The sequence below is a fragment of the Pseudoliparis swirei genome, chromosome 4, assembly GCF_029220125.1.
Source record: "Pseudoliparis swirei isolate HS2019 ecotype Mariana Trench chromosome 4, NWPU_hadal_v1, whole genome shotgun sequence".
Lineage (NCBI taxonomy): Eukaryota > Metazoa > Chordata > Actinopteri > Perciformes > Liparidae > Pseudoliparis > Pseudoliparis swirei.
In genome coordinates, this window is record NC_079391.1 from 27,985,512 (window position 1) to 28,010,346 (window position 24,835).

The 24,835-nt window shown below is 42.9% G+C and overlaps 1 protein-coding gene across 1 annotated transcript in view; it reads left to right on the plus strand.

Annotated features, from left to right (window-relative positions):
• The window catches only part of LOC130193273 (mothers against decapentaplegic homolog 3), a 39,720-nt gene extending 30,265 nt beyond the window's left edge, over window positions 1-9,455 (plus strand). The window contains exons 6-8 of the mRNA XM_056413734.1: window positions 375-512; window positions 1,872-2,016; window positions 5,690-9,455. Coding sequence (XP_056269709.1) covers window positions 375-512; window positions 1,872-2,016; window positions 5,690-5,813 — 407 coding nt within the window. The 3' untranslated portion in view covers window positions 5,814-9,455. The remainder of the gene's footprint in view (window positions 1-374; window positions 513-1,871; window positions 2,017-5,689) is intronic.
• The last annotated feature ends 15,380 nt before the right edge of the window (window positions 9,456-24,835 follow it).

A 24,835-nucleotide genomic window follows, 5' to 3' on the forward strand; every position in this document is an offset into this window, starting at 1 on the left:
TACAAGTGAACACAACTTAATTGAAAGTTTGGTGGCCATAGCAACAGTATTTTAGGGAAGCGGTCGGGATAATCCACTATGCCAGGGAGGTGTAGATTTAATCGTGCTTGGCTACATATGTAAACATAATTATTGTTAGTTTAAATACTAAATGTTCTCATTTTTCCATGTATATACACCAAGATTTCACAAAATGTTTGGTCATGGAAATTTGGTCTAAAGTCATGGAAAAGTTGTGGAAATCCATCGGCGTATGAACCCTGTTTTAAGACTGTATCCAAATATGACATTACTCTACCTTTTTAGTTATTAATGCCCTTTTTTGTGTGTGCCATTTTATCTGAGGGGTTTGTTCTGCCTCTGTTCTCTTCCAGGCCGTGGCGTGCGGCTGTATTACATCGGAGGAGAAGTGTTTGCCGAGTGTCTCAGCGACAGCGCCATCTTTGTCCAGAGCCCCAACTGTAACCAGCGCTACGGCTGGCACCCTGCCACCGTCTGCAAGATCCCTCCAGGTGTGTGTCAATCGGACAGAGACACCTTTTCCAATAGTATACATGTAAAAAAAAAACATCCAGTTTGTTGTGTTGTTCCATCTGGAGACAACTTTGTGTGTGTGATTGTGTGTGTGTGTGTGTGGAGAATTTTGAGCACTTTCAATAACTTTGGTAAAAAGTGAAGACATCGAAGGACCTCTCTGGGTAGCCAAGTCGGGATCAATTTAAGTAAAGTTAATTCTTTAAAATGGATGATTCAGAACAGACTGTATCATTACGGCAGAGGACAAATCCAACCCATCACTTTATTTCACCCAAGAATGTCCTTTTTGGCTAAAGAGAAATGAATATAGAGGTTCTTCTGCTCCTCGATGGTTTTCTTTTTCCACACAATTTGTGGAGTGTTGCAAGTTTTCCTTAATCGAGGCTTGTATTCAGAAGAAAGATTTTTAAACGAGTAACGCTGGTCTTTACCCTTTCAGAGAAGCCTTTCCTACGTATGGTAAAGGTCAAACCTTGGAACACATTCAACACAACACGTCAGAATTGAATGATTAACGTTTAAATTACTCTATTGGAGTATTAGACATGAATCGGCTGATTCTAGAATGATTGGTGTCAGATTAGGCACCATAAATTGCAAGGGTCAAAAAAGAACATCGTAACATTTAGACATATCTTATCAACTTTCACCCCCAGTTCCCACCCATGTTTAACAGAACGCCCCACCGGTACAGCGTTCTACTTCTGTAGCATTGTTTGATACGAGATATACAAAAGAAGAAGATATCAGAATCGATTCAGCAACACCAGAAATGTTATCTTTTTTCTCACTCAATGTATTCTTATCAAAACACGGTGCCTCTATATACCACAATGCACCGGGACACGAACCTGAGGCACTTCATCATATTTCAGCTCCCTCCGGAGACACACCGAGCTTTCAATTTAAAACTTCTTTTAAATCACTTCTTAAAACCCATTTTTATAGAACAGCTTTTAAGTGATCCAGTCTTTTTATGCAGAACTTTGGCTCCCCTAATTTAGTTTGTCTGTTTTTAATTTATTTTTTAATGTATTTATTTTTTATTTTCCATTTTATTTTTTATTTTAATATATACTTTTAAATGTAATATTGGTTTCTTGCTATTCCACTTGTTTTGTTTTGACTCTCTGTGGAGCACTTTGTAAATATCGTTTTTAAAGGTGCTATATAAATAAAGTTATTATTATTATTATTATTATTATTATTAAATAACAAGCTCCCCTTCAAGCCAAACCTCCCCAAAAGCCTACGTGTCTGAACAGAGTGAAACCAAAGTGGCTGTGACTCGTGGTTGAGGCCTGACTGCTGGTTGTGTTGTTGTTTCCCTCCAGGTTGTAACCTAAAGATCTTCAATAACCAGGAGTTCGCCGCCCTGCTGGCCCAGTCGGTCAACCAGGGCTTCGAGGCTGTGTACCAACTCACTCGGATGTGCACCATCCGAATGAGCTTTGTGAAGGGCTGGGGGGCAGAGTACAGGTAAGCTTCTGTCACAGTCATCAGTTTTGGGTCAGTGACAACCCCTCACTCGTTTCTAGAGTCGGGTTCCGAAAAGCGCTGCCAATAGAAGCACCGAAACGCAACGCACATTTCGGTGCTTCTTTTTCGGTGCCTGAGCCGATTGCAATTGAAAAGAGGAATTGTTTTGAACTTCTCTGGGGACTCCGCCCTGTCAGCAGGTTACGAGAGCCTATCATTTAAATAGCTACAGTAGCTAGCTAGAAAGGTAAACGGTCAAAAGTGTGGCTGTATTTCTCCAGAAAAAGATTTTAACAATGCGACATGCAGCAAATGAAACACGATAATTGCGTGTAGAGGGAGGAACACGTCAAATGTAATGAAGTGTACGACAACGCAAGCCATCCATCAGAGCTACCAACTCTCACGGTTTGGCCGTGTGACACACGCTTTTGCAAGTTTTCACACGCTCTCACGCCACACAACCAATATATCACGGCAAAAGAAATTCTGATTTTGGGCCGAGGCGCGTTGGTTTCTTTTCAAACTCCGCGACGATAGATGGCGCTAAGGAGCGCATCTATAAACCTATTCGCTGCATAGACATCCTATTTACCCCAAAGAGTCCCGAAGTTAGCAACAGAAGAAGATTTTCAAACAGACACAACGAGCAGAGACTACGGTGTGTTAATGCAGGGCTCTCAAGTGTCACGCATTGAGCGTGACAGTCACGCATTTCGGTCTTACGTCACGCACTCCCGCCACACATCGTATTTCTCACGCTGAAAAAACTCTCGGCTATTTAATGTTTTAATGTGCCGCAGCACGCAAACATGAGCCGCGCTGCCCTCACCGTGGAGGAATCAAGCGCTCCCCTGGAGTTCTGCTGTGAGGAGCCACTTATCAGCCAATCAAAAATAAGAAATGGGCTACACAATAGCCAATCAGAAAAAAACGTATCTGTTGTATCTGGGTAAGATTTCATCCAGCAACCAATGAAAATAAAGCATCCTGGATAGATATGTCACTCTTGCCTGTCTTCAAAACGTAAGAGCCCTGTTAATGACATGTGGTTCAATTAAGTTCTCACTCTCTTAAACTTTAAATCTTGAAATAATGTGTTGTGTTTGTGCGTGTGATTTTGTGTGGTGATGTAAACTCAGCTGTCATAACAAGCAGCAGGAGAGCACCTTGTTAACCTCTTGGTATCCTGCATGCTCAACACATCAGAGCATTGTTTATGAAGGCTGCCCACATAGCATTTATCACTTTATTTGCAGGCCTAGGAAAAGGACCCTCTCAAAAATTTTCCTAACAGCTCTTTGAACAAGTAAGATGTATTATAAAGAATTTAGCATAAAGACAGGACATTTGTGCAATAGAATTAGGCATGTTTTTGTAAATGAGAGTAGAGTTATTAAAAAACATTTTAATTCTTTAAGGTAGCAAAGATGCCTCGTAAAAGAACTTTGCCAGGCCAGAATGCAGGGTACAACATGGGTACAACGCCACATTAATTCAAATTTCCTGATATTTGAGCCACCAACGTGTGTGGCTGCGTGCGCGGCAACATTTTGGTCACCCCTGACAAAATCTCACTCCAAGGTTTTTTGAAAAGTTGGCAGCTCTGCATCCATTTGAAGGCGAAGGCATGCGCCGCCAGCCTGAGCTACGAGCGAGCTACGAGCGAGCTACGAGCGCGGCAGTCTGATATCCGTGTTTTGTGAGCGCGGCCATGAGAACGGCTTTCACAGGGACTACGGCGAATGGCGTCTTTGTCAATCATCGTTTTTGTGCTACTTCTTTCTTTAAACACCGGTTCAGGCACCGTTTAGGCACCGGTATCGTTTTAAAAGTACCGGTTTAGCACCGGTATCATGAAAACCCAAACGATACCCATCCCTACTCATTTCCTACATGTGGTAAACCCCAACCGCTCAGGAGCTGAGCTGCTTCACAGCCAGCGTGTCGAGTCCTTAAACTCCCTTATATCAACACAGACAATATAAACAAACGGGCTCTGATTCACATCCCACAATCCGGCCGCCCCCACGCTCGCAGGCATCTGCTCACACTTTGGTGAATCCGGTGGATGACATCACCGAGCCCTCATCAGTCGAAACAGGCCCCGGTTGACACGGCGGACTATTTTTAAAACAAACACACATGTGGTGTGTCCGAAAAAAGAAGAGATGTCAGACTTTCCCCATCCCCATCCCGTACCTGTTTTCCATGCAGTCTGACTCACTGATGGAAAAGTACGGAGGAGTCGGTGATTGGCTGACAGTTGGCTCGGCGCCGGAGGTTTCCTCACGGGGGGGAAACCTTTGTGCCGCGAGCGTCCTGCCCAGACGTGCGGAGACAGGATTCAAGTTACTGGACCAGCCGGCCGCCGCCCACACCTCACTCTCTGTCTTTACCCATGCTGACGTTTGCTTTTGTCTCTTTTACCTGCTCTTGTTTTTTTTTAACAAACTGAATATAGACCTCAAAGCATAACGATGAATGAGAAATCGTAGAAACACTGTTATTGTTGCACCTAATGTATTCAGTCGGGGGCTTTATGCAAACCAGAGGCAAATCACGCAGCTGGCGAGTGTCTCCGTGCATCTGGCTCGCCGGTGCATAAATTAGATGTATAACAACGTACAGGAAACATTGGGCCTGCTGTGGTTGTTTCTTTTACTTACCTCATTCTAACCGCCTTAAAACAAGGGGATGAGGGAGGGGCATCAGTTTAAACCGAATTAAATGTCCAGAAGAAATGCATCACAGACACAGAGCACAGAGGCAGAGATGAGGCCCACGTTGAGAAAAACAATCCCTCTTTTTTTTTTTCACACTACTTACAAACTGCATTTTGTGATCGGCCGTCTGCGATGTTTTCTGGAAGCGATTTTGTTCTTCCGTCGGGTTCTTCAGGCCTAAGAGCTGTCACTTAACTCCATATGCTCTCCTACATTATGCCGCTTTGAACACTTTTGCCGCTCTTGTCCTCGGCAGTAAGTGGTTTAGAATAAAGCCCGTAGGGAGTCGGGGGGGGGGGGGGGGGGGGGGCGAAGGAGATGGAGATCAAGAGGTTGAATGTCTGGAAAAGGGTTGTTTATCTTGCTTCTTCTTAACTTTTTCTTTTTCACGAACAAAAGAAACGACGTGTGAGTGGAGAAACCATATCATCACGTTGTAAAGGTCTTTCAGAGGAATATTGAACAACGGTAACACATGTTTATGAGAGAAAACTTCATATTTTCAGTTTCCGTATGAATGACTATTTAAAAAAAATATACATTTTATTTAATCTCAGATTTTGGATCAGGTCATCATATTTATTCTGCTTCAGCTAAACTCATCACGATGTTGATGAAGCAATAAAAACATACACCCAAAATCAATAAATGTAGACAGAAAGTATAGTTCTGATCTTAGCTTCTCTTTCAATACCAAAAAAGACAACACAAAAAAAAGAAAAAATACTTTTTTTAACTTAACTTCACACTCTGGGTTTATTTGATATTAAATTGATCTCAAATTCTGTCTTAACCCAAATAAAATGTGTCAGTCGGGAGCCTTACATAAGCGGCTCAAATGAGAGTAGAGTTTGACTTTGCTGACTTTTTATGTTTCCTCACACACGCTCTGCTCTAACTGCTCTCCCTGTGTACTCAACATCTGTTTCTCCTCGTGTGTCTCCTAGGCGACAGACGGTGACCAGCACCCCCTGCTGGATCGAGCTGCACCTGAACGGCCCCCTGCAGTGGCTCGACAAGGTGCTCACGCAAATGGGCTCCCCCAGCATCCGCTGCTCCAGCGTCTCGTAGGGAAACCTTCGCCCGCCCACTTCCTGTCAGTGACTCAAAACACACGGGGTGCATCCCAAGTCTCTTAACTGTCGTTTCCTCGCTCCTCCCTCCAACCGGGAGTTGTTCTGCGCCGCCGTCCCAAAGCTCTTATTCTGCCCCGAGGAGGGATCTCGGAGGAAGCGCGAGAGCGTGTTTCCAGGAAGTGTTTTCACGCATCAGTTATTTGATTGGACGCTGCAGCTGATCGGACGGATCGCTGGAGTTTCATACCAGAGGGAAGACGGATCACAGATTCAACTCAAGTCACCCTCTGGTTAAAATATATTGTTGTTGTAGGTCTGAACAACAAAAAGGACTCCAAACAACTTTCTTCATTTAAAAAAAATGATTGTCTTTTCTTGATCTGACTGATTTCCCTCAATAACTTTTTTCATGGATAGAATTAGTCAGAAAAAAGTCATTATTCTAAATATTTTAAACGGATTTCTTTTAGAACCCAACTCCGCCAAAAGTCTCTCCAGCTGTTAAAACCGAGTGACAGCTGATCCAGCTGTGATCAGCAGACAGCGTCATCACGCTTCACGTGACGCTTCACGTGACGCTTCACGTGACGCTTCAGAGGAAAGGACTTCTCATTCTCTTAAAACCCGTTTCCTCGTTCCCTCTCTCCTCGTGTGGTTCCCTTGCCTCTCTCCATCCATCCCTGGTGGGAGGGACTAAGACGCGAGGAAAAGACGCAGGTGAGGGAAACGGGGATGCATTTAAGAGACTCGGGATGCCCCCGCAGTCTGCATGCAGGCACAGCTACACAAGTACCCCTCCCCCAGCCCCCCTTATTCAGCCAATCCTCAATCTGTCAGTCCTTCCTCCCCACCAGCTGTTCAGTAGCACTTTTTTTATATACATGTTTGTGGCGAAAGGGGACAAGTGCATTAAAGCAGTACCGTGTAAGTATGCTCTCAACATTTGGTCCAGAATTATGTTGATGGCAAAGTGCCAGAAAGGCCGAGGCAACGGGAGGAGGCTTTTCTTTTTTTTTAAATCAAGAGATTCTCATTTCTTTCCTCTTGTTTAAATTTCATTTAATTGTTTCTGATTTATATATGTTTATATATATATATATATATTTTTGTACAGATGTAACAGTGGATGTAAAAAAAAAAAAGAGAGAAATGAACTTAATTCTACGCATTAATAATAATTTTGTAAAGCGTGCATTAAGATCCCGTTAAATGCATTTCACGTGCCGTTGTTTCTGCATCTGGGCATTTGATTGGTTATGAAGACATTAACAAATGTGACCCAGTGAGACTGTATCATGAATATTATAATATGAACGTTCAGCCACCTTTTGTAAACACTGTGTGACGAGGCAGAAAGCGCCGTGTTTACCACACATTGGATTTTTCAGATGGAAACAAAAGATAAAGCAAGAAATCAGTCAAGATTAAAACAAAGCAGAACCCATACGAGTACTTAAAGACAGTGGCATTCATCAAATGTTATCGGGAGGATGATGCACTTTTTAATATATATTTTTTTACAAATATTCGAGCAACGCAAAGTCGGCAAAGTACATTCAATGGCGGTTGTAGTTGGCAGCTGCAATAGTTCTTGTCAGAAGGTTATATGAAATATATCCTGCATTGATTTCAGGAAGCTTTGCCACTTTGCATTCTCTCGTGTAGTGCGTAGTATTATGACTTGAAAACATCTCACATACTGTACAGCTGTGCAAACCGTTAGTTAGATTATGAATTGAGCACACAAACATGTCGTCGGAATACGTGTGCGTGATGTGAGTATTGTGCGGCAGGCTGCGTAAAGAGAGCAGGAAGATGCCTTTTGCTTTTTTAATTTTCTCTCTCAGCAGTCCATAATACCGGTCTTATTTCTTAGCCGTCGGTGATATTGACTTTTTTTTTTGCACACTCAGGACCGTGAAGAAAAAAAAACGATGTACAGAATCCAGTGAAAAGAAACACGCATGACTCTCGGGACTCTAAAAGTCTATTTTGCTACCAATTATTTTTGTAGGACAATAAGATGTTGACGTGTTTATTTATTTTTTTGCATGAAAGAAAATAGCGCCAGCGGGTTTCCGGGGATACGAACCTTGTATTTTTCTACCTGTGAAGAAGACGAAGAGGCAGTTTCAGCTTTTATTTTACAAAGTGAAACCTTTTATGCGGAGAGAGAGGCATGTAAATATCAGGAGCTTCTCAACACCCGACGTGTTCTTGGTCTTCGTACGTGTAGTACGTGCACGTCTTACGATGTCGCCGTCAACCTTTATAATGTTGACGGTTTAATTTTTTTTATAAAAACGGCTTGAAAATGAAATAAATAGTCGAGGAAAGCTTTTTGCTGAAACAGGAAGAGGCTTCCCTCCTCTTTGATCCCGTTTCCTGTCAGCGCCCCGCTGCGGTGGAAGTGGATCGATTTCCTTCTCGCTCCACCGCAGCAGACAAAGACACAGAGGGGTCACAATATTATGAATCCTTTCAAGTTCGTTATTTACATTAAACGTTCTTTTGATGTTAAGGCCAAGCCCAGTGGTGCTAATCCTTAACACTTTAGGGACTCAAGAGAACAGCAAAGCCATATACACATATATATATATATATGTGTGTATATATATATATGTATATATATATATGTGTGTGTGTGTGTGTATATATATATATGTGTATATACACTACCGTTCAAAAGTTTTGGGTCATCCAGACAATTTCGTGTCTTCCATGAAAACTCACTTTTATTTATCAAATGAATTGAAAATTGAATAGAAAATATAGTCAAGACATTGACAAGGTTATAAATAATGATTAATATTTGAAGTATTAATTTTGTTCTTCAAACTCAAAGGAAGGCCAGTTGTAAAGCTTATATCACCAGCATAACTGTTTTCAGCTGTGCTAACATAATTGCACAAGGGTTTTCTAATCAGACATTAGTCTTCTAAGGCGATTAGCAAACACAATGTACCATCAGAACACTGGAGTGATAGTTGATGGAAATGGGCCTCTATACACCTATGGAGATATTTCATTAGAAACCAGACGTTTCCACCTAGAATAGTCATTTACCACATTAACAATGTATAGTGTGTATTTTTGATTAATGTTATCTTTATTGAAAAAACAGTGCTTTTCTTTGAAAAATAAAGACATTTCTAAGTGACCCCAAACTTTTGAACGGTAGTGTATATCTATATATATATATATGTATATATATATATGTGTATATATATGTACGATTTTACCGTTTAAGCTGGTTTATTTTTTTATCTCTATTGACTTTATGACTTCTTTTTTTTCAAACCTTCAAACTACAACGTGGGATTGTTTCAGAGACGGTAGCATCTACCAATCTGAGACATGGCGGCTCTCACGAGAGCTTCAGGTGTCCTTGAACGCACCAGCCCTGACCCTCTTTGGTCAATGTAAAATACCCAGTGGGGAATATTGTTGTCATTTTTTATACACTCTTCAAATTATAGCGCTTGTGCTTTTTCCTCCTCGTTTGAACTGTATTCGTCATTAGTTGTGATTGATGTAGCCGTGCTCTGAATTGGTCTTTTTTATTTTATTTTAGATGCCTTGTATAAAAGTATACCTTTTGTATTTTTCTCTGCCTATAAAAAAGAAAAGAAAAGTTGATGTGATGCTTTATATTTCTGTTTATTATAGTTCTCTGAATACAGTCGATATCTGGAGTTGACAATGGGGGCAGGGTAAGAAACAAAAAAACCACATCTGTGTTTCAGGAACACTAACTGGATTTTTATAGCTTAACGAGTCGACTTAAATGTAGTTCTTGAAAAGCTCTCTGGAGACTTTTCAGGCTTTAGAATGTATTTCTCTTCTGTAGTTCGGGGGATTTCCTCGCCCGTGGTGTATAATTTGGCGCTGTCCTCAGAAGCAGACGTGAGCGGTAATGACAGGCCCAGAGCAGACTTCTCTTATTTCTAATGCAAACCATAACAATGGCTGCTGTCACAGAGGCGTGACACGGTTTTGAATATGAATGCGGGGCTTTGTTCTGAAGCCCTGAAGGAAGAAACCCCGCCGCTGTGGAGACAAATACTTTGACTGCACGAGTCAATCAAATGTGGAAGGAGAGTTTTCTTCAGACAACACACATGTGAAATGATTCAACAAGCACACTGTGTGTGTGTGTGTGTGTGTGTGTGTGTGTCCATCGAATCTGGAGCTGCTCCATTAAAAACATGGACAGAGGCAAATTTAGTTAGAATTAGGATAGCAGCGAAGTTATTATCTTTCGTATACAGTCAGCTAAAATTAAACAACGTAATGCGCTTTTTTTGAACACAATTGTCAAGTTTTACTTATTACTTTGTTCTAAATCTATGGATACACTTTCTGATATTCTCGTTCTAATGGACTATATCAGAATCAGACACATTTATTAGCTCAGTGTGTTTAGACACACGAAGAATTTGACTAACAAAACAACAACAATCAACAGTCAACATACCGGAATAAGATCAAATAAATCAAATACATCTGTTCATATACAGTAACACAGTACACACAAAGTATACCACAAATACAGCTAACTGTACTTAAAGTTGTGGTCTCCTGAAGTCAAATAGTTTCAGTTTAATGCACTTTAACAACAAATCACAATCACACATGTGATGATGTCAAAAGGCAGGGAGTGGTTCTGTCCGAGTAAAAAAATCATTTATAAATAATGGATTTGTATGATTTATTCCACACAGACGAGATCTGGAATGTTTTAAATATTTAAACTTTTAATCTTTCTTTCACTGATTACTTCTTCTGTTAAAACCTTCCTAACTTCCAACATTCTCATATGAATAGAACCATACTAGCTTATTATTATTTGGTGGACCTGTGTACTCATGTACACCTCAAATTATACACGTGTCCTATTAATCAGTATCGTGCTTTTATTTCAACACGTATGCTCACATTCTGATAACACCATATGTATATATATATATATATATACATATGGTCATCAAACTGATTCATGGTTTGATCTAAATTGTTTGATTTGAAGATAATATAAAAGATAATACCTCCATTGTTTTTGGTTCATTGTGTTTGCGGCACTGTAACTGTGTTATTACCAGTAGCTCCACACTGCCATCTGGTGGCAGCGAGGATTATTGATGGAGGAACTCTAATCTCTTATATTAGAAAGTATAATGTTGCAAAGGTCCACAACTTCAATTTAGTCATTTAAATTTGGGCAAACTATCAGTATTTTTAATATAAGATGAATAAGTGTAACACTTTAATGTGAAAATTATCATCTTGAACAGGTCAGATTCAGAAGTATTGATCACACTCATATGATAAGGTGACAGAAGACAGCTGCAGATTTTTAACAAAAGTAGATGCACCAGACATTGTATTTGTTTTTAAAGTTAATAATACATATCCAGTCGGTCCGTAAGGCCAAGTGTAAGTTCATTTGAAAAACCGACATCGAGTGATTTTTAATGAAGCAAAATAGAAACATCACATTGTCATATAGCATGAATAATAATAACATCAGCAGATTCAATCGCTGTACAAATATTGATCTGAATAAGCAATACAGAGATTATTGAACACAAAAGATGTGCCTGTACCTCTATATGCATTCATCGCTCCTCCCTTTAACGGCCTGTTTCAGCCCTCGTGATTACAGCTAATCGTGATTAAAGGAGCGCGGCGGAGGAGTGTCCGATTGATACGACTCGGCGTTGACGAGCGGCCGCAAAGATGAACGGATGAGCGCCGTCCGGCTCCGTCCCTGAAGGTCACTCTGGAGCAGGTGTTGGTAAACAAATCCATCTTTTTCAAAGGTCACCGTTTGTCTTCTCTCCTCGTCTCGATTCGTCTCTCTCCCTCTTCCCTGCTCTCTCTTGTTCACTTCTCTTGAGTTATTTCCACGAGGAAGGCCCGTCGTCCGGTCGGCCGCATGCTCCGTCTGCCAGGGCGGAGGAAGACTGCAGCATCATCATCATCCTCATCATCCTCGGCCCTTCAGTAGCCACCGACCTGATTGCACGGCCACGGGTGGCTACGCGTTGCAGCTGTCTCTGGACAGCAGCAGGTACCCCGGCCCTGCATGCCAATGGAGACGGGCACACACACGCACACACACACACACACACACACCAGCCAGCACACACCCTCCCCACCCACCACTCCCCTGTCAGCTGTACCACCCGTGCAGGAGAGGAGCGTGTGTCGCACCGTCTCAAGCGAGCAGACGTTTTTCTTCCATCAACATTCATAAACACCTGGCCATCACTTATGTTCAGTGCAAAAGAACAAACATGCATATAAGATGCTCAAAAAGCAAGCTGGTTGTATGAGTGTGTCTGGTGAAGGCAGGGGGGGGGGAACAAGCGACAGAGTTTAATTTATTTTCCCCCCTCCGAGCAATTTTCTGCTCCTCGGTGTGTGTTTTTTTCTTTCTTTTCTTGTTTTTTTTCTCCAGTTCTCGGTCGATTCAAAACTACATCCGACTTCAATGTGTAGCGGAACGCTTCCTCCATCGCTGGTTCCTGATATTAACGATAAAGATCAAAGCGAGAGCAGGTCAACGTTAAACCCCGAAGAAGAGGGTGGAAAGAACAATCATAGGAGCGATAGAAAGAGAGAGAGGGAGAGAAAGGGAAAGGAAAGTGTTGGTAAAAAGAGGCAGTGAGGGAAACATATTTACTGACATCCATGGGCTGTCACCACTCTGATTTATGGCGGCTGGAACCCCTGCCTGGTGAGAAAGGTGTTGTTGGGGTGGAGAGAAAGCCCAGGCGCTGACCTAGAACTAATAGCATTCGACTTGAACAAGCTGTCCGACCTGAGAGAGCGGGCTCTGCTGCGGGCCGCCACGGCAACCGGGCCGGAGAGGAGAGGAAAATCAGAAAAAGTTTGAAACGTGGAAAACACAGAAAGAAGGTTCACATCCATAACCTTTGACCTTTGACCACCTGGCCGGACTCCGTTGGTTGTTCTCTACATAATACACAAGCAATAGTTTGACATCAAGTAGTGTGCAGTGAATATGAGATACTCCTGAATCAACTGGGAGGGATTTAAAAGGTAAAACATTGAGGGAATCGTGGCCCGATGAGAACAATGAGAACATGTTGTTGGACTTCGGACCGTGAGCTCAGTTTTTCTGAAACTCCGGCTCTCGTGGCATTTTCTGCAAAATAAGTCGCGTTTATTTTTTTAACCCTCAGACGTCGCCAAGACTCGTCTTCAATTTAAGTTCACTGTGCGTCTTTGACAGCTGAGCCCAGCACCTGTCAATCATCTTGTTTCCTCCGTGAGGACGCAAAAGGTCATTTTTCGCTAAATATTAAGCAGGTAAAATGTTCATCTTAAGGGGCCATCTTAGTTAAAGCGTGTTAGCGGGCTATAAGATAAGATAGGATAATCCTTTATTAGTCCCTCAGTGGGGAAATTGCAGGATTACAGTAACATGTGCACAGTAGTTAGCAGTAATACAGATAAAATGGCAATATTAAATATGCAGACGTAATAATAGTATAATAATAATAAAGTCAACAAATCAAAGTGTGCAAAGTGACAAGTGATCCAGTGTTTGTGTTTCTGTGTTCTACTGCCAGCTCAGATAGTTGTGCAGCCGGAAGGAAGGACTTCCGGTACCTCTCCCTCATCTGTTAAGTAGCAGCAGTAGGTTGATGGGAATGTCGTTCATGCTGCAGGTATTTGATCATCAACCCAAAAAACCAGCCTGACAAGTCAAACGTTTGACCTGATGACGAAAAGCTTCATTTCACCCAACAATGTTTCCAATCCGGAGCCACAACAACAGCTCCGGAAGAAAGAAAGAAAGAAAGTTTGGATGAAGGAAAAAAAACCAATCAGAGCGAGTTTCCCCTCGTCTGAGTGTCCAGCCTGAGCCCCGCGCTGGTATCGCTTCTGAGCTCGGGCCTTTTCATGCACACGGGGTCAACTCACGTTCCCCCCCCAGCCCACCGCTGCAAAAAACACCACAGAAAAGAGGTCTTGCTTCAACTGATCTGCAGCGTATTTGCCAGGAACATCAACCTGCCGAGGTTGTTTTCCGCTGAGGGCAACAGCGAGCCCAACAGCTGGGACATAATGAAGCTTTCAGGCACTTGTTCTCCCATCGTGTCGCGCCAGCCCCTGTCTGCTTCCACCAGATGTTCCATGTTTTTTTCCCTCCAAAGGCCTCGGCTGCCAAAATGGAGGGGTGGGAGAGGTGGTGGTGGGGGGGGGGGGGCGATTGCTATAGCAAAGCGGGGTGGTGGGGGGGACCAGCTAGCTCCACAGTTGACTCGTGATTATAGGGTGATAGTTGGGTTAATTGCTTGTTTCCTGTTTATTGGGACGAGGCCCCCCTGTCACTCGGTTGTCATCTTTTTGTGTCGCGGTGAAAAGTATTCGGCTTGACAGGAAGCGGAGACGTTGTTATCTGCCCCGTCGGGAGCGGTTAAACACAACGTTGTTGATTTCTTCTTTGTTTTTTTATCAAAGATCAGGAGAAGAGCTGTCCATGTGACGAACCCGCGGTGTTTGATTAGGGAGTAAAGGACGACGCGCACATGTGTCCCCGAGACAGGAAATACTCCGCCAATCCAGATGCAGAGTTCGGAGGACGCAGCAGACATTGTGATGTGAGTCAGCGTTGCCGAATAAACGGATGGATTAAGCTCCGTGTCACGTGATGCCGGAGAGTTGAAGTTCATCCGGAGAAAAGAGACAAAGAAGTCTCGACTAATGTTTACTCTGTCACCGTCGGAGGCCTTTCGGGGTTCCTGTAGAACATCTCACAGGAAACAATGAACTGACATCGATTTGAGATCACATTTGAGAACATGTGCGCATGTGTTGACTCTTTATTAGCACAAAAAATACAAACTATTTGTGGAGCCATTTTACAAGCCATTAAGTAAATATGTGCTATCTGTATACCCTGATAATTAGGGATGGTTATCGTTTGAGTTTTTTCCGGTACCGGTGCTAAACCGGTACTTTTAAAACGATACCGGTGCCTAAACGGTGCCTGAACCGATACTTTAAAAAAAAATCACAAAACGACAATTGACAATGACGACATTAAAAACCTCCTCGGCCATATTCCCTGTCATATTGGCACCGGATTTCGGTACCCAACCCTACTGATAATACTGAGTACTTTGTTTTAAAATATTTGGTTTTTCTGGAGAGGAAAAAAAAAGTCCTTACATTACTTTTTGGGAAAAAACATTTTATTAGAAATAATTAATTAAAAAAGCATAAATATTATCAATAATAGTAATTATAATAATAAATAGTGCATGTTAATGTTCAATTGAGAAACCCTTCCTCGGATTGAGATATATATATTTATATTTATATATATATATATATCTTTAAGTCTAAGGCAAATATTCCTTAAAATAGAGACCTTATTATTTTTGTATTGCCAGTTATTTCAATACAATGAGCGAGTCTATAAAATGCCATATAGCAGACTGCTAGAAAATGGGTACATATGGGCATTAATGCACCAAATACGTAGAATTTACAGTCGTATGGAACGGAAACAAATATCTCATCCCTATGTCTGAGAGGAGTAAAGATGATTTATGATCACTGATCAAAGATCTTTCTGAATTAGCAGTCGACTTAATCGATTAACCAACCGATCATTCCAACGCCACTCTAAACTTTACAAACACGAGGCCGCCAGTTTTTAACTCAAAACTGTCATCTGTGTGAGCCGCTGATCCCTTTTTAATTAGGGTTTTCTGTGTGTCGCGTCGTGATGCATTTCCTGTTAATTACACTCTCTAATCTACCCCTTGCCGGTGGAATCACGTTGCAGGCTAACTCAATTAATTGAGACTAGATGTTGTTGTTTTTTTACATCTGTAATTAATTTAAATCATATCATTTGTGCTTCGCGCAGTTCCTGTTAAACTGAAGAGGAACATAGTCGAACCTCGTTTTTCTGTTTTTTTGGGGGCAAATGAAGAAAATCTCTATGGGCTATCCTGTCACTGATCAATGCACAGTTAGATGTCTAACATCTGGCAAGCCACTAGAAATTGGCTGCTATGGCATCACCGCGTCGCCATCCTCCTCCCGTCATTAGCTTTTCACCATTGCCCCGGGGTTCATAATGTCGTTAGCTAACGTAGAGCCGCAGTAAAGTGATGTTACATGACGTCTCTCAACTCCTTTTATTGGAGTAGCCTGCCACGCCGCCTGCTCGTCCTATTCCACGGGCACCGCGGGGAAATAAAACACGATGAGAGCAGAGGCTTGATGACATGAGGTTTGAAAATTTCTCGCGTCAAACATCATTTAATTTGGGGGGAATTAGGCAAATAAAAAGCATCACGCAACCTTAGCAGGGTGAGCTTTTCTTGCGGTGGCGTAATTTTTTACGTGCTCGCGGGAAAATGGGCCATAAAGGATTTGGTATTAAGCCAGTTTCTGCTTTTTTAATACATTTTCACAGTGTAAATTTCTGCAGCGTGACGTTAAATCTGCTACATTTGGTCCGTCCGACATCTGTACGTAACACGAAAGGTTTTAATGCAGAAAGTTGCACCATTTGCTGCACTAGTTTTAATCGAATGTGCAGTCGAAATGATTAGCCACAACGACTGAAATTATGTAGTTGTAATTACAAACAGATGGGAGGCTTTATTTGCACTTAAGGCGACTGTGTGCATGGGAAATGCAGTGTGAACAAGAATAATTAAGAAGTTAAAAGTCCTGTTTTTTTGTCTCTTTTAGTTGTGTTTAAATATACAACACGATGATGTAAATTTGTTTCAAATTAGCTATATAGTTATATGAATGCTCCGCCTGCAGCAGTCATCACCTTCTTAGCCTCGAGGATGAGATGATACACTTTCTTTTATCTTTCTTTTATGAATCTATTGAGACCTCAGTGTGTTTGTTTTCTGGAGGGAAGCAGCGTGTAAAAGGCTGCAGCGCCTCATGCTGAGATGTTTTTTCACGATACCTGAGGGCTCATCGGGACGCCGACTACTCAAGTGAGTTGGACTTTCTCTTCCAGGATGCCATTTCATTGGCGCTTTAATAACTTCCGGGCAATAAACAAGTTGCCACGGTGCAGATCGGGTCTCTCCAAGGGGTCTTGGATGAATATCGGGGTGGGGTGGGGGGGGTCACAAGATTATGAGAGGAATAAATAAAACCGACTACGTAGTCACATTAATAACATCACACGGGGGGGGGGGGGGGGGTGATAGTGTTTTTCATACTATCTCTTTTTTTTAATACAATCTCGATTACATAAGTGGGAGTTAACCGTAAATGTGGATTTGTCGTTTTCAAGGTCAAATCTTCTAATTTATAAAAAAAAAAAAGTTCATGCATTCGATGGGAAATTCTGCACATATTCATGATTGCAGGAGGGTTTATGCTCATCACACTTTTTGACTTTTTGGATCAAATTGGTTCCACGATTGGAACAAAAACATCTTTTACACAAGAAGTACTAAAGTATATGGAGCTGAACACAAAGGAGTTAAACCTGTTTACTTTAGTCGACTCTGAACTGTCCTTTCCCGATTGTCAGCTTCTTACACACAACTTCTCAATGACTGGATTTGCCATTGACGTTTATCGTGGCTACTCCTTCATAACTGTGCCTCTCTATTTCAGGAATACCACACCGTTACAACCTGGTACCACCACACTCCTACTGTTGGCCACTGAGCATCTCTAATGTGGTAGAATGTGACTTGATCAAACCTTTACTGTCAAACTCTGACGACAGAAGCATCTGTGTGTCCCAAAACCCACAATACCCTACTAGTGACCAGAAGACACTTAATATGTCAAAGAAATACCAGGACCTTCTACATCCGGTCCCATTTTGCAGTCTGCAAGTCAGCGTCCATTTCTGGCCGTTCCGACCCACAATCCTCTGAGCGCCAGATATACGAGCAAGAGGGTCAAAGGTCGAGGAAGTGTGTCCCCATTAAAATGCACTCTTCATGCAACGGGGGACACACTTCCTCGACTTTGTACAAGAAAGCGTGCGATTCGGAGCGCAGTGCACCGGCGCAGGTTTACGATGACATCTACTGGAATTATTCACGTTGTTTATTCTGCTCGTGAAATGACCTTTTCCTTCCTCCGCCGGCCTCGAGGCTTCTAACGGTAAATAATCAGAATGTTGTTTATTCTGTCCAACACACTTGAAGTATTGCAATAAATGGATGCAACCTCCATTGGCCGCGAGGTGTTCAGACTTAAGTGTTGAACCTATTTTCTTTCTTCTTCTTTTTTACTGCACATTGTCTGATATGTGTGTGTGTGTGTGTGAAGAAGTGATGGGACGCTGATATGAATGCGGTCTTCGACATATCCAGATTGCCGCTCCTGTTACCTTCACATTTACTAACATATTTTACCCTCAGGGTCAATTTGACCCAGCAATTAAAACCTCCAGAAAATTATTAGAATAAATATTGTTTCCCAAGTTTAAGTGTGAGGTACTTTATGTTTGTTTGTTGACTACCTAAATAGCCCTTTAAATATATTAAAAAGTTGATATTTCTTATATGTTTGACACAGTGAAAAACAGCCTGGGGTCAAATTGACCCCAAAGAACACCGACATTAAACATTGAATGGGGTCAAATTGACCCTAAAGGTAACAGGAGGGTTAAACCAGCCGCTTCCTTGCAGGGTGTTTGCAGTTTACTGCGTGCACAACAGAGGTCACTAGAAGCTGCCGTTGCATGAAGCCACGCCTCCTCTCCATCAGAGACTGGTGTGTCACACTTGAGTTTACGCACAAGTCTTTCTTTAAGCCACCATTAACAAAACAGCTTGTATCTTATTTCCACCCCTCTCTGATTCAGCAAACCTGCGAGCACAGGCGTGCTTTATTTACGTCCGCTGGATTTTATGCTTGACAGTTTTGCTGAGGGGGAGGAAGAAGAAGTGGAAGAAAAAAAACAAGTTCCTCCTCCTCCCTCCATGTTTCCCCCATTGATTTTTTGGCGCTCCTTTGATACCAATCTGCGCCAGAAGTGTCACTTAGATGAATCACTGTTAGTCCAAGCCGGCGTAGCTCGGCACCGGCAGAAGGGAGAATTCCACGCGGATCAAATAAATACAGATGTGAAGTAATTAGTTGTATTCCCAAGGAGCCCATTGTGGGTATGTTAAAGATGCTCGGGATCAGCTGGCTCTCCCACGAGCAGCTTTTATCAATTTAAACGAGGTGGGTCATAACCCACGAGGGCTCAGCGTGAGTCACATGACCCACCTGGCAGGTGAAAGGAGCTGCTTGGACAGTTTAAATAGAAGCCTCGCCCTCCTCTTTCACAGATAGTTAAACAAATACTCAAATGTCTCTTTAAAATTCACGATAGATGTCGTCCACAAAGTTCACACCCCTGCAAGCTGGCGCCAAAATTAAATTTATAATATTTCTGAGCCACGACTGAGGACTGTTCCACAAATTTTAATATTATTTTTGCATTCCTCCTTTTTGTTTTTGTTGTATTTAATTTGACCTTGTTTCCTTTTCCTGAAACCTTGATTCAACCAACCTGAGAGCAAACTCTTATTATTACCAATGCCATCCTGCATGATTAAAGGAATCTTAATAAGTGGGACTGGCCGAATTCTTTATTTAAACATGAGAATAAGCTCATCAAAGTATGTTCTCACAAGAATTAAGCAAAGTACAGTATGCTGATGGTCCTGTTAAAAGAGGGCTCGCCACATGCGGTCGCTTTGGTGCATTGCAATCAGGTTATAGGCCGCCATTAATTAATCTGATACACGCTTTGATCTTCACTCCGACCCAAAAAAACCACATTTGATCCAAAAGCGCTGCATCAAGCGCATCATCTTTAACAAAAAGAGTGTACGTTTGCCAAAATAATACTGTCATTACGCTTAATGCCACCCCCTTGTGAAATTGAAACCCACTTCTTATATTTTTGTTGCGCTCTCGCAATTATAGGCCCCTTCAGGAGGGGACGTGTTTATGCCCGGCAGTTAGCGATGCATTGATTTAATACGTTTCTAATCAGGACATACAGCTTCAGGCCCTGAAATGTTAATTTTTCCTGCAGCTTACAAAGTAGCCTTTGATTTTCTGTCAGGGCAGTAATTACAGTGTTTTGCCACTAGATAGGGAGAGAGCTTTGTCTCCTCTAATTATGAGCTCATCATTGCTGCGGCGCCAGCATGTTGTTCTCACCTCTTTGTTAATGACGTTTTTATTTTTTATTTTTTACAGATTCCGGCTGTCACCTTCCCTTCTAATTCACACTGTGACACCGTGTGTGTGTGTGTGTGTGTGTATGTGTGTGTTTGTGTGGGTGCTAGTGTGTGTATCTGTGTGTGCACCTGCGTGTGTGTGCATGTGTTAGTGTGGGTGCGCATATGTGTGTGTGCACGTGTGTGTGTGCATGTGTGTGTATGTGTGTGTGCCTGTGTTTGTGTGTTTAAGTGCATGTGCGTGAATGTATGTGCATGTGCGTGTGTGTGTGTGTGTGTACATGTGTGTGTATTCGCGTGTGTGAGAGCGAGTATGTGTGTGTTTGTGTGGGTGCGAGTGTGTGTGTGTCTGTGTGTGCACCTGCGTGTGTGTGCATGTGCATGTGTTAGTGTGGGTGCGCATATGTGTGTGTATGTGTGTGTGTCTGTGTTTATGTGCATGTGTGTGTGCCTGTTCTTGTGTGTTTAAGTGCATGTGCGTGAATGTATGTGCATCTGCATGTGTGTGTGTGTGTGTACATGTGTGTATTTGCGTGTGTGTGAGTGTGCGTATGTGTGTGTTTGTGTGGGTGCTAGTGTGTGTGTGTCTGTGTGTGCACCTGCGTGTGTGTGTGCATGTGCTTGTGTTAGTGTGGGCGCGCATATGCGTTTGTGTATGTGTGTGTCTGTGTTTGTGTGTATGTGTGTGTGTGCTTGTGTGTGTAAGTGCATGTGCATGTGTGTGTGCGTGTGTGTGTACGTGTGTGTGTACATGTGCGTATGTGTGTGTTTGTGTGTGCACCTGCTTGTGTGTGTGCATGTGTTTGTGTGGGCGCGCATATGCGTGTGTGTATGTGTGTGCATGTGTGTATGGGTGTGTGTGTGTGTGTGCTTGTGTGTGTGTAAGTGCATGTGCGTGAATATATGTGCGTGTGTGTATGTGCATGTGTGTGTATGCATGTCTATGTGTGTGTACATGTGCGTGTATTCGCGCACGTGTGTACTTGTGTCAGTGCGCTTATGTGTGTGTCTGTGTGTATGTGTGTGCGTGTGCACGCGTGTGTGTGTGTGTGTGTGTGTGTGTACAGTCGGAGCCTTGTAGCGGCAGTAATTGTTGTGGTGTGGGTGCTGTTAATTACTGGGGGAAACGCTTGAATCCCGGCCGGGGCCCTTTGTGGCCCTTTGTGGCCCTTTGTGGCGGCAGAGCGTCGGGCAGCAGCCGAGAAAGACAGAGGGCTGGAAAATTGTTTTTACCATCTGGGGAACCGAGGGAGAGAGAAGAGGGGGAACAGGGAGGAGGAAAGGGGGAACAGCGGCAGACAAAAAGGCCCAATTGGTGGCCAGAGCCTCGGGGTCCGGGGGCCCATATGGAAGGAAACACTTTGCCGTGCGCTTTATTGCACACCTTGCTGTTTTAATCAATGGCAAGCCTGTTCACAGAGCCTAGAGCAGCGGCGGTTGCTCCTCATCGTCTCGCTGCTACTTCCACTTTTTCCTGCTCCACTAAACCCCAACGCTCCTTTCCCAAATCTCTGAAGGGCTGTGCGGCACTTTCAGGGCCTCTCTGGAAGCCCGGAGAAGTGGATGTGCCGTGGTGAAAACGTTTACACGATGGGGACAAAAGTAAAAAAGATCCCATTTTGTAATGATGATGATTTGATACGCTTTTGGCTCCTGCCTGCGCCTTCTTCTTCTTTTTTCTTTTTTTCTCTCCTTCTAATTTCCCAGCAAAGCAGGGATACGAATGCGGACGCCCGCTGTGTTCGGAGTCGTTTCCTTAAAATGGAGGACGCCATTTCATCTGAATTCCATTTGAGTGTTCGAAGTAATGGGATTAAGCTGCGAGGAGAAGGAAAAAAAGGCGTGTTAACACCGAGACGCTGGGACGTGCGCTAATAGCGCCATAAACGTGCCAGCCAGCAGTCGTCCGACTCCCTCGTAACCCCCACCCTGGTTGGAGGCAACGCTGGTAATCACCCCCCTCAGACCAAGCACCGGGTAGAGGAGCGAGGAGGAAGCCGATTGGCTGCGTGGGAGGCTGAGTGTTCCTGCGTCGATATTTCATCACATTAGACCCATTTGGTAAAGAACGCACTAAACAGGTGAAGCTACCTGTTTGAAATGGAGGACCCTGCTGTTTTGATTCCGTGGGCAACATCTTAGATAAGTAGGAACGGAGCCGCAATCAAACGGGGGATTACTTTGCACTCATATCGTCTAATGTATATAATGATAATAAAAGTTTACATCCATTCAAATTACAATTCATGGTGTTCGCCGTGATGGAGGGCAACTCCAGTTTACTTATCATGTTAGTACACGGGTGTAATAACACATGATTTCTGTTGAGTGTATACAAGTACATCTTGATTTTATTTGGCAATTCTTCTTCTTTTAGTGGAATAAAACTAATTAATATCTCAAGTACTGCATTATGCACACATTTGGACATTCTTATACTTGAATATTTTCATTTCTGGTACTTTGTACTCCCCTAAATATGGAGTTACTGGTTAAATCTTGACATAGAAATGGATGGATGATATTTTGTATACGATATGATGCAGTACTTATAGCTCTAAACTTCCAATTAGTATGAATAATTTCTAAAATTGGCTCCACGTTGATGATAAAAAACAATACTATGATGTTCTATAATCATATCACACTTTGAAATCATCTGTTTTTCCGACAATCATCAGTCAATGACGGTGATAACCCCCATTAGTGAGATAAAGACTCATTAATAAGCGGGCATCTTAGAGATGGACCACCGTATACTTCGTCGTGTCACCACTAAAACACGTAAGCCAGATGTTTTTGAAGCTCAATAAAGTTCACAGATGAGTTTCAAAAGAGATCTTTGAGGATTCTTTAGGGGTTAATAAAACGTTGCCCCGGAAAAAAAACCCCCCACTGCCTCTATAGTGTGTGTAGGCTGGATGATGTCATCCCGATGTCAACATGCTGCAGTAAACAGGAACACAATCCAGCGTCATGTCTCTACTTCCAAGGAGTCGGGGCTGCCACAGTCGGCCCCGTCTCTCCTCCTCGTAAACCGACACTGTGCCCGTTGTTTGGCTGCTTGTATTACAGCCACTGCCATTACTCGGATTTGTGATTAAATTTAGCAAAGTGCTGCCGATAGCCGAATTGTCCAGCCACTCTCAATTACCGTCTTGGGAGGGTACCTGAGAAAGCTTAACGCAGCAATTAACAACTTAATTAAGTGCCACAGCCATTGTGGCACTTCTGGAGCCGTGCAACAAGGGGCGTATTGATTGCAGGGGATTGCCAGTTGGTCCCCAATTGATCGCCCAATTGATTGGCTTGGATAGGCATTCCTCAATGACTCAGTGAAGGAGTGCGCGGGCGTGTGTGTGTGTGTGTGTGTGTGTGTTTTGTCTCAGAGGAAGTAGCCGTCACGCCGCCGTGTGACACACTGATAATGACCTGCCAGACTGGCTGCATGGCCTCTCCCAATCCCCCTGGGTGTGACACGCATGTCTGCTGTCAATCACTCACTCACTCTCTCTGTCTCTTACTCTCACTTCACACACACACACACACACTGACAAACACACACTCACAGAGGCCTCAAGACCGCGCTTGAATCCTAAGTAACATCTGTAGTCTATTTATTGTAAATACAGCTGACAGGGATACAGTAATAAACACACGTGCGCACACACACACACACTACATCATACATTGTGAGTGTGGAATACACAGGTAAAGTACAAACTGATACCTTGACATTAGAAACACACTTTCATTTAATGTCATTGCATTTGTTTACATCATTTCATCAAATTTATGCTGGTAAGATTTTATTCGTAATTATTTTATCAGTGTATGATAAACGATCGGCTTCGGTTTCAGAAGCTGTTGTCGAGAAACGTTGGTCACAGATACACACACACACACACACACACACGCAGGTCCAGCACTCCCTGGGGAGCAGTTAGGGTGCAGGGCGGGGCTGCATGTAGGAGGGGAGAGAAGTGGTGGTAAGATGTCAAATAAACTGTCATCTCTTATTGTGCCAATGAAGTAATTCCCTTTTAAAGGCTTGACCTTTCACCTCGGAGGAGCTCGGCCAATTGCACAGAGCAGTGGAGGAGACGTGGGGCGATAACAAACTGAAGGGGGGGGTGGGGGGGCTGCTGCGGTGAACTCAACCTGGACCGGTTAAAAAGGATGTGTCCGAAATCAATCATCAATAACCCCCACACCTTCAGAACCAAGTGTTTAGCTAGTTGCCAGTATTCAGGTGATATTACAATTCATGATTAATTAAATTAAACGTTTGTATGAATGTTAAAGAATGTGTTATCAACTATATGTTTAATTCTCTAGATTACGGTCCAACTAAACCCCATCTCCCTTTCTCATTTCTCTAACTGCGCTTCACTCAAAGCAGTAGTAGTTCCTTGCTTCACCACTAGGGGGGAGTGTTATATGGACAGACTTGAGGACAGCTCTCTATGAGATACTCTGACTTCCTGCCTCATTCAGCTTTGATCAAATACGTTTTTTGGCAAATACATTCACAACTTCCGGGATGGTTTTACAGCGCTAAGATTGCGAGGAAAATTGATGGTTGTTTGTTTGACACACACACACACACACATATACACACACACACCGAGTGCTTGACAGGCTGAGCTCTCCCTGCGCCTGCTGTGGTTCTGAGGTGGTCAACTTATGACCTGTAATTACTTTCCTACTTTGCTCACACATCTCACCGGAGCAGGTTGGTCTCAGACACTTCAATTACCTCACTTCAATACCTCTGTTGCTCTCACAT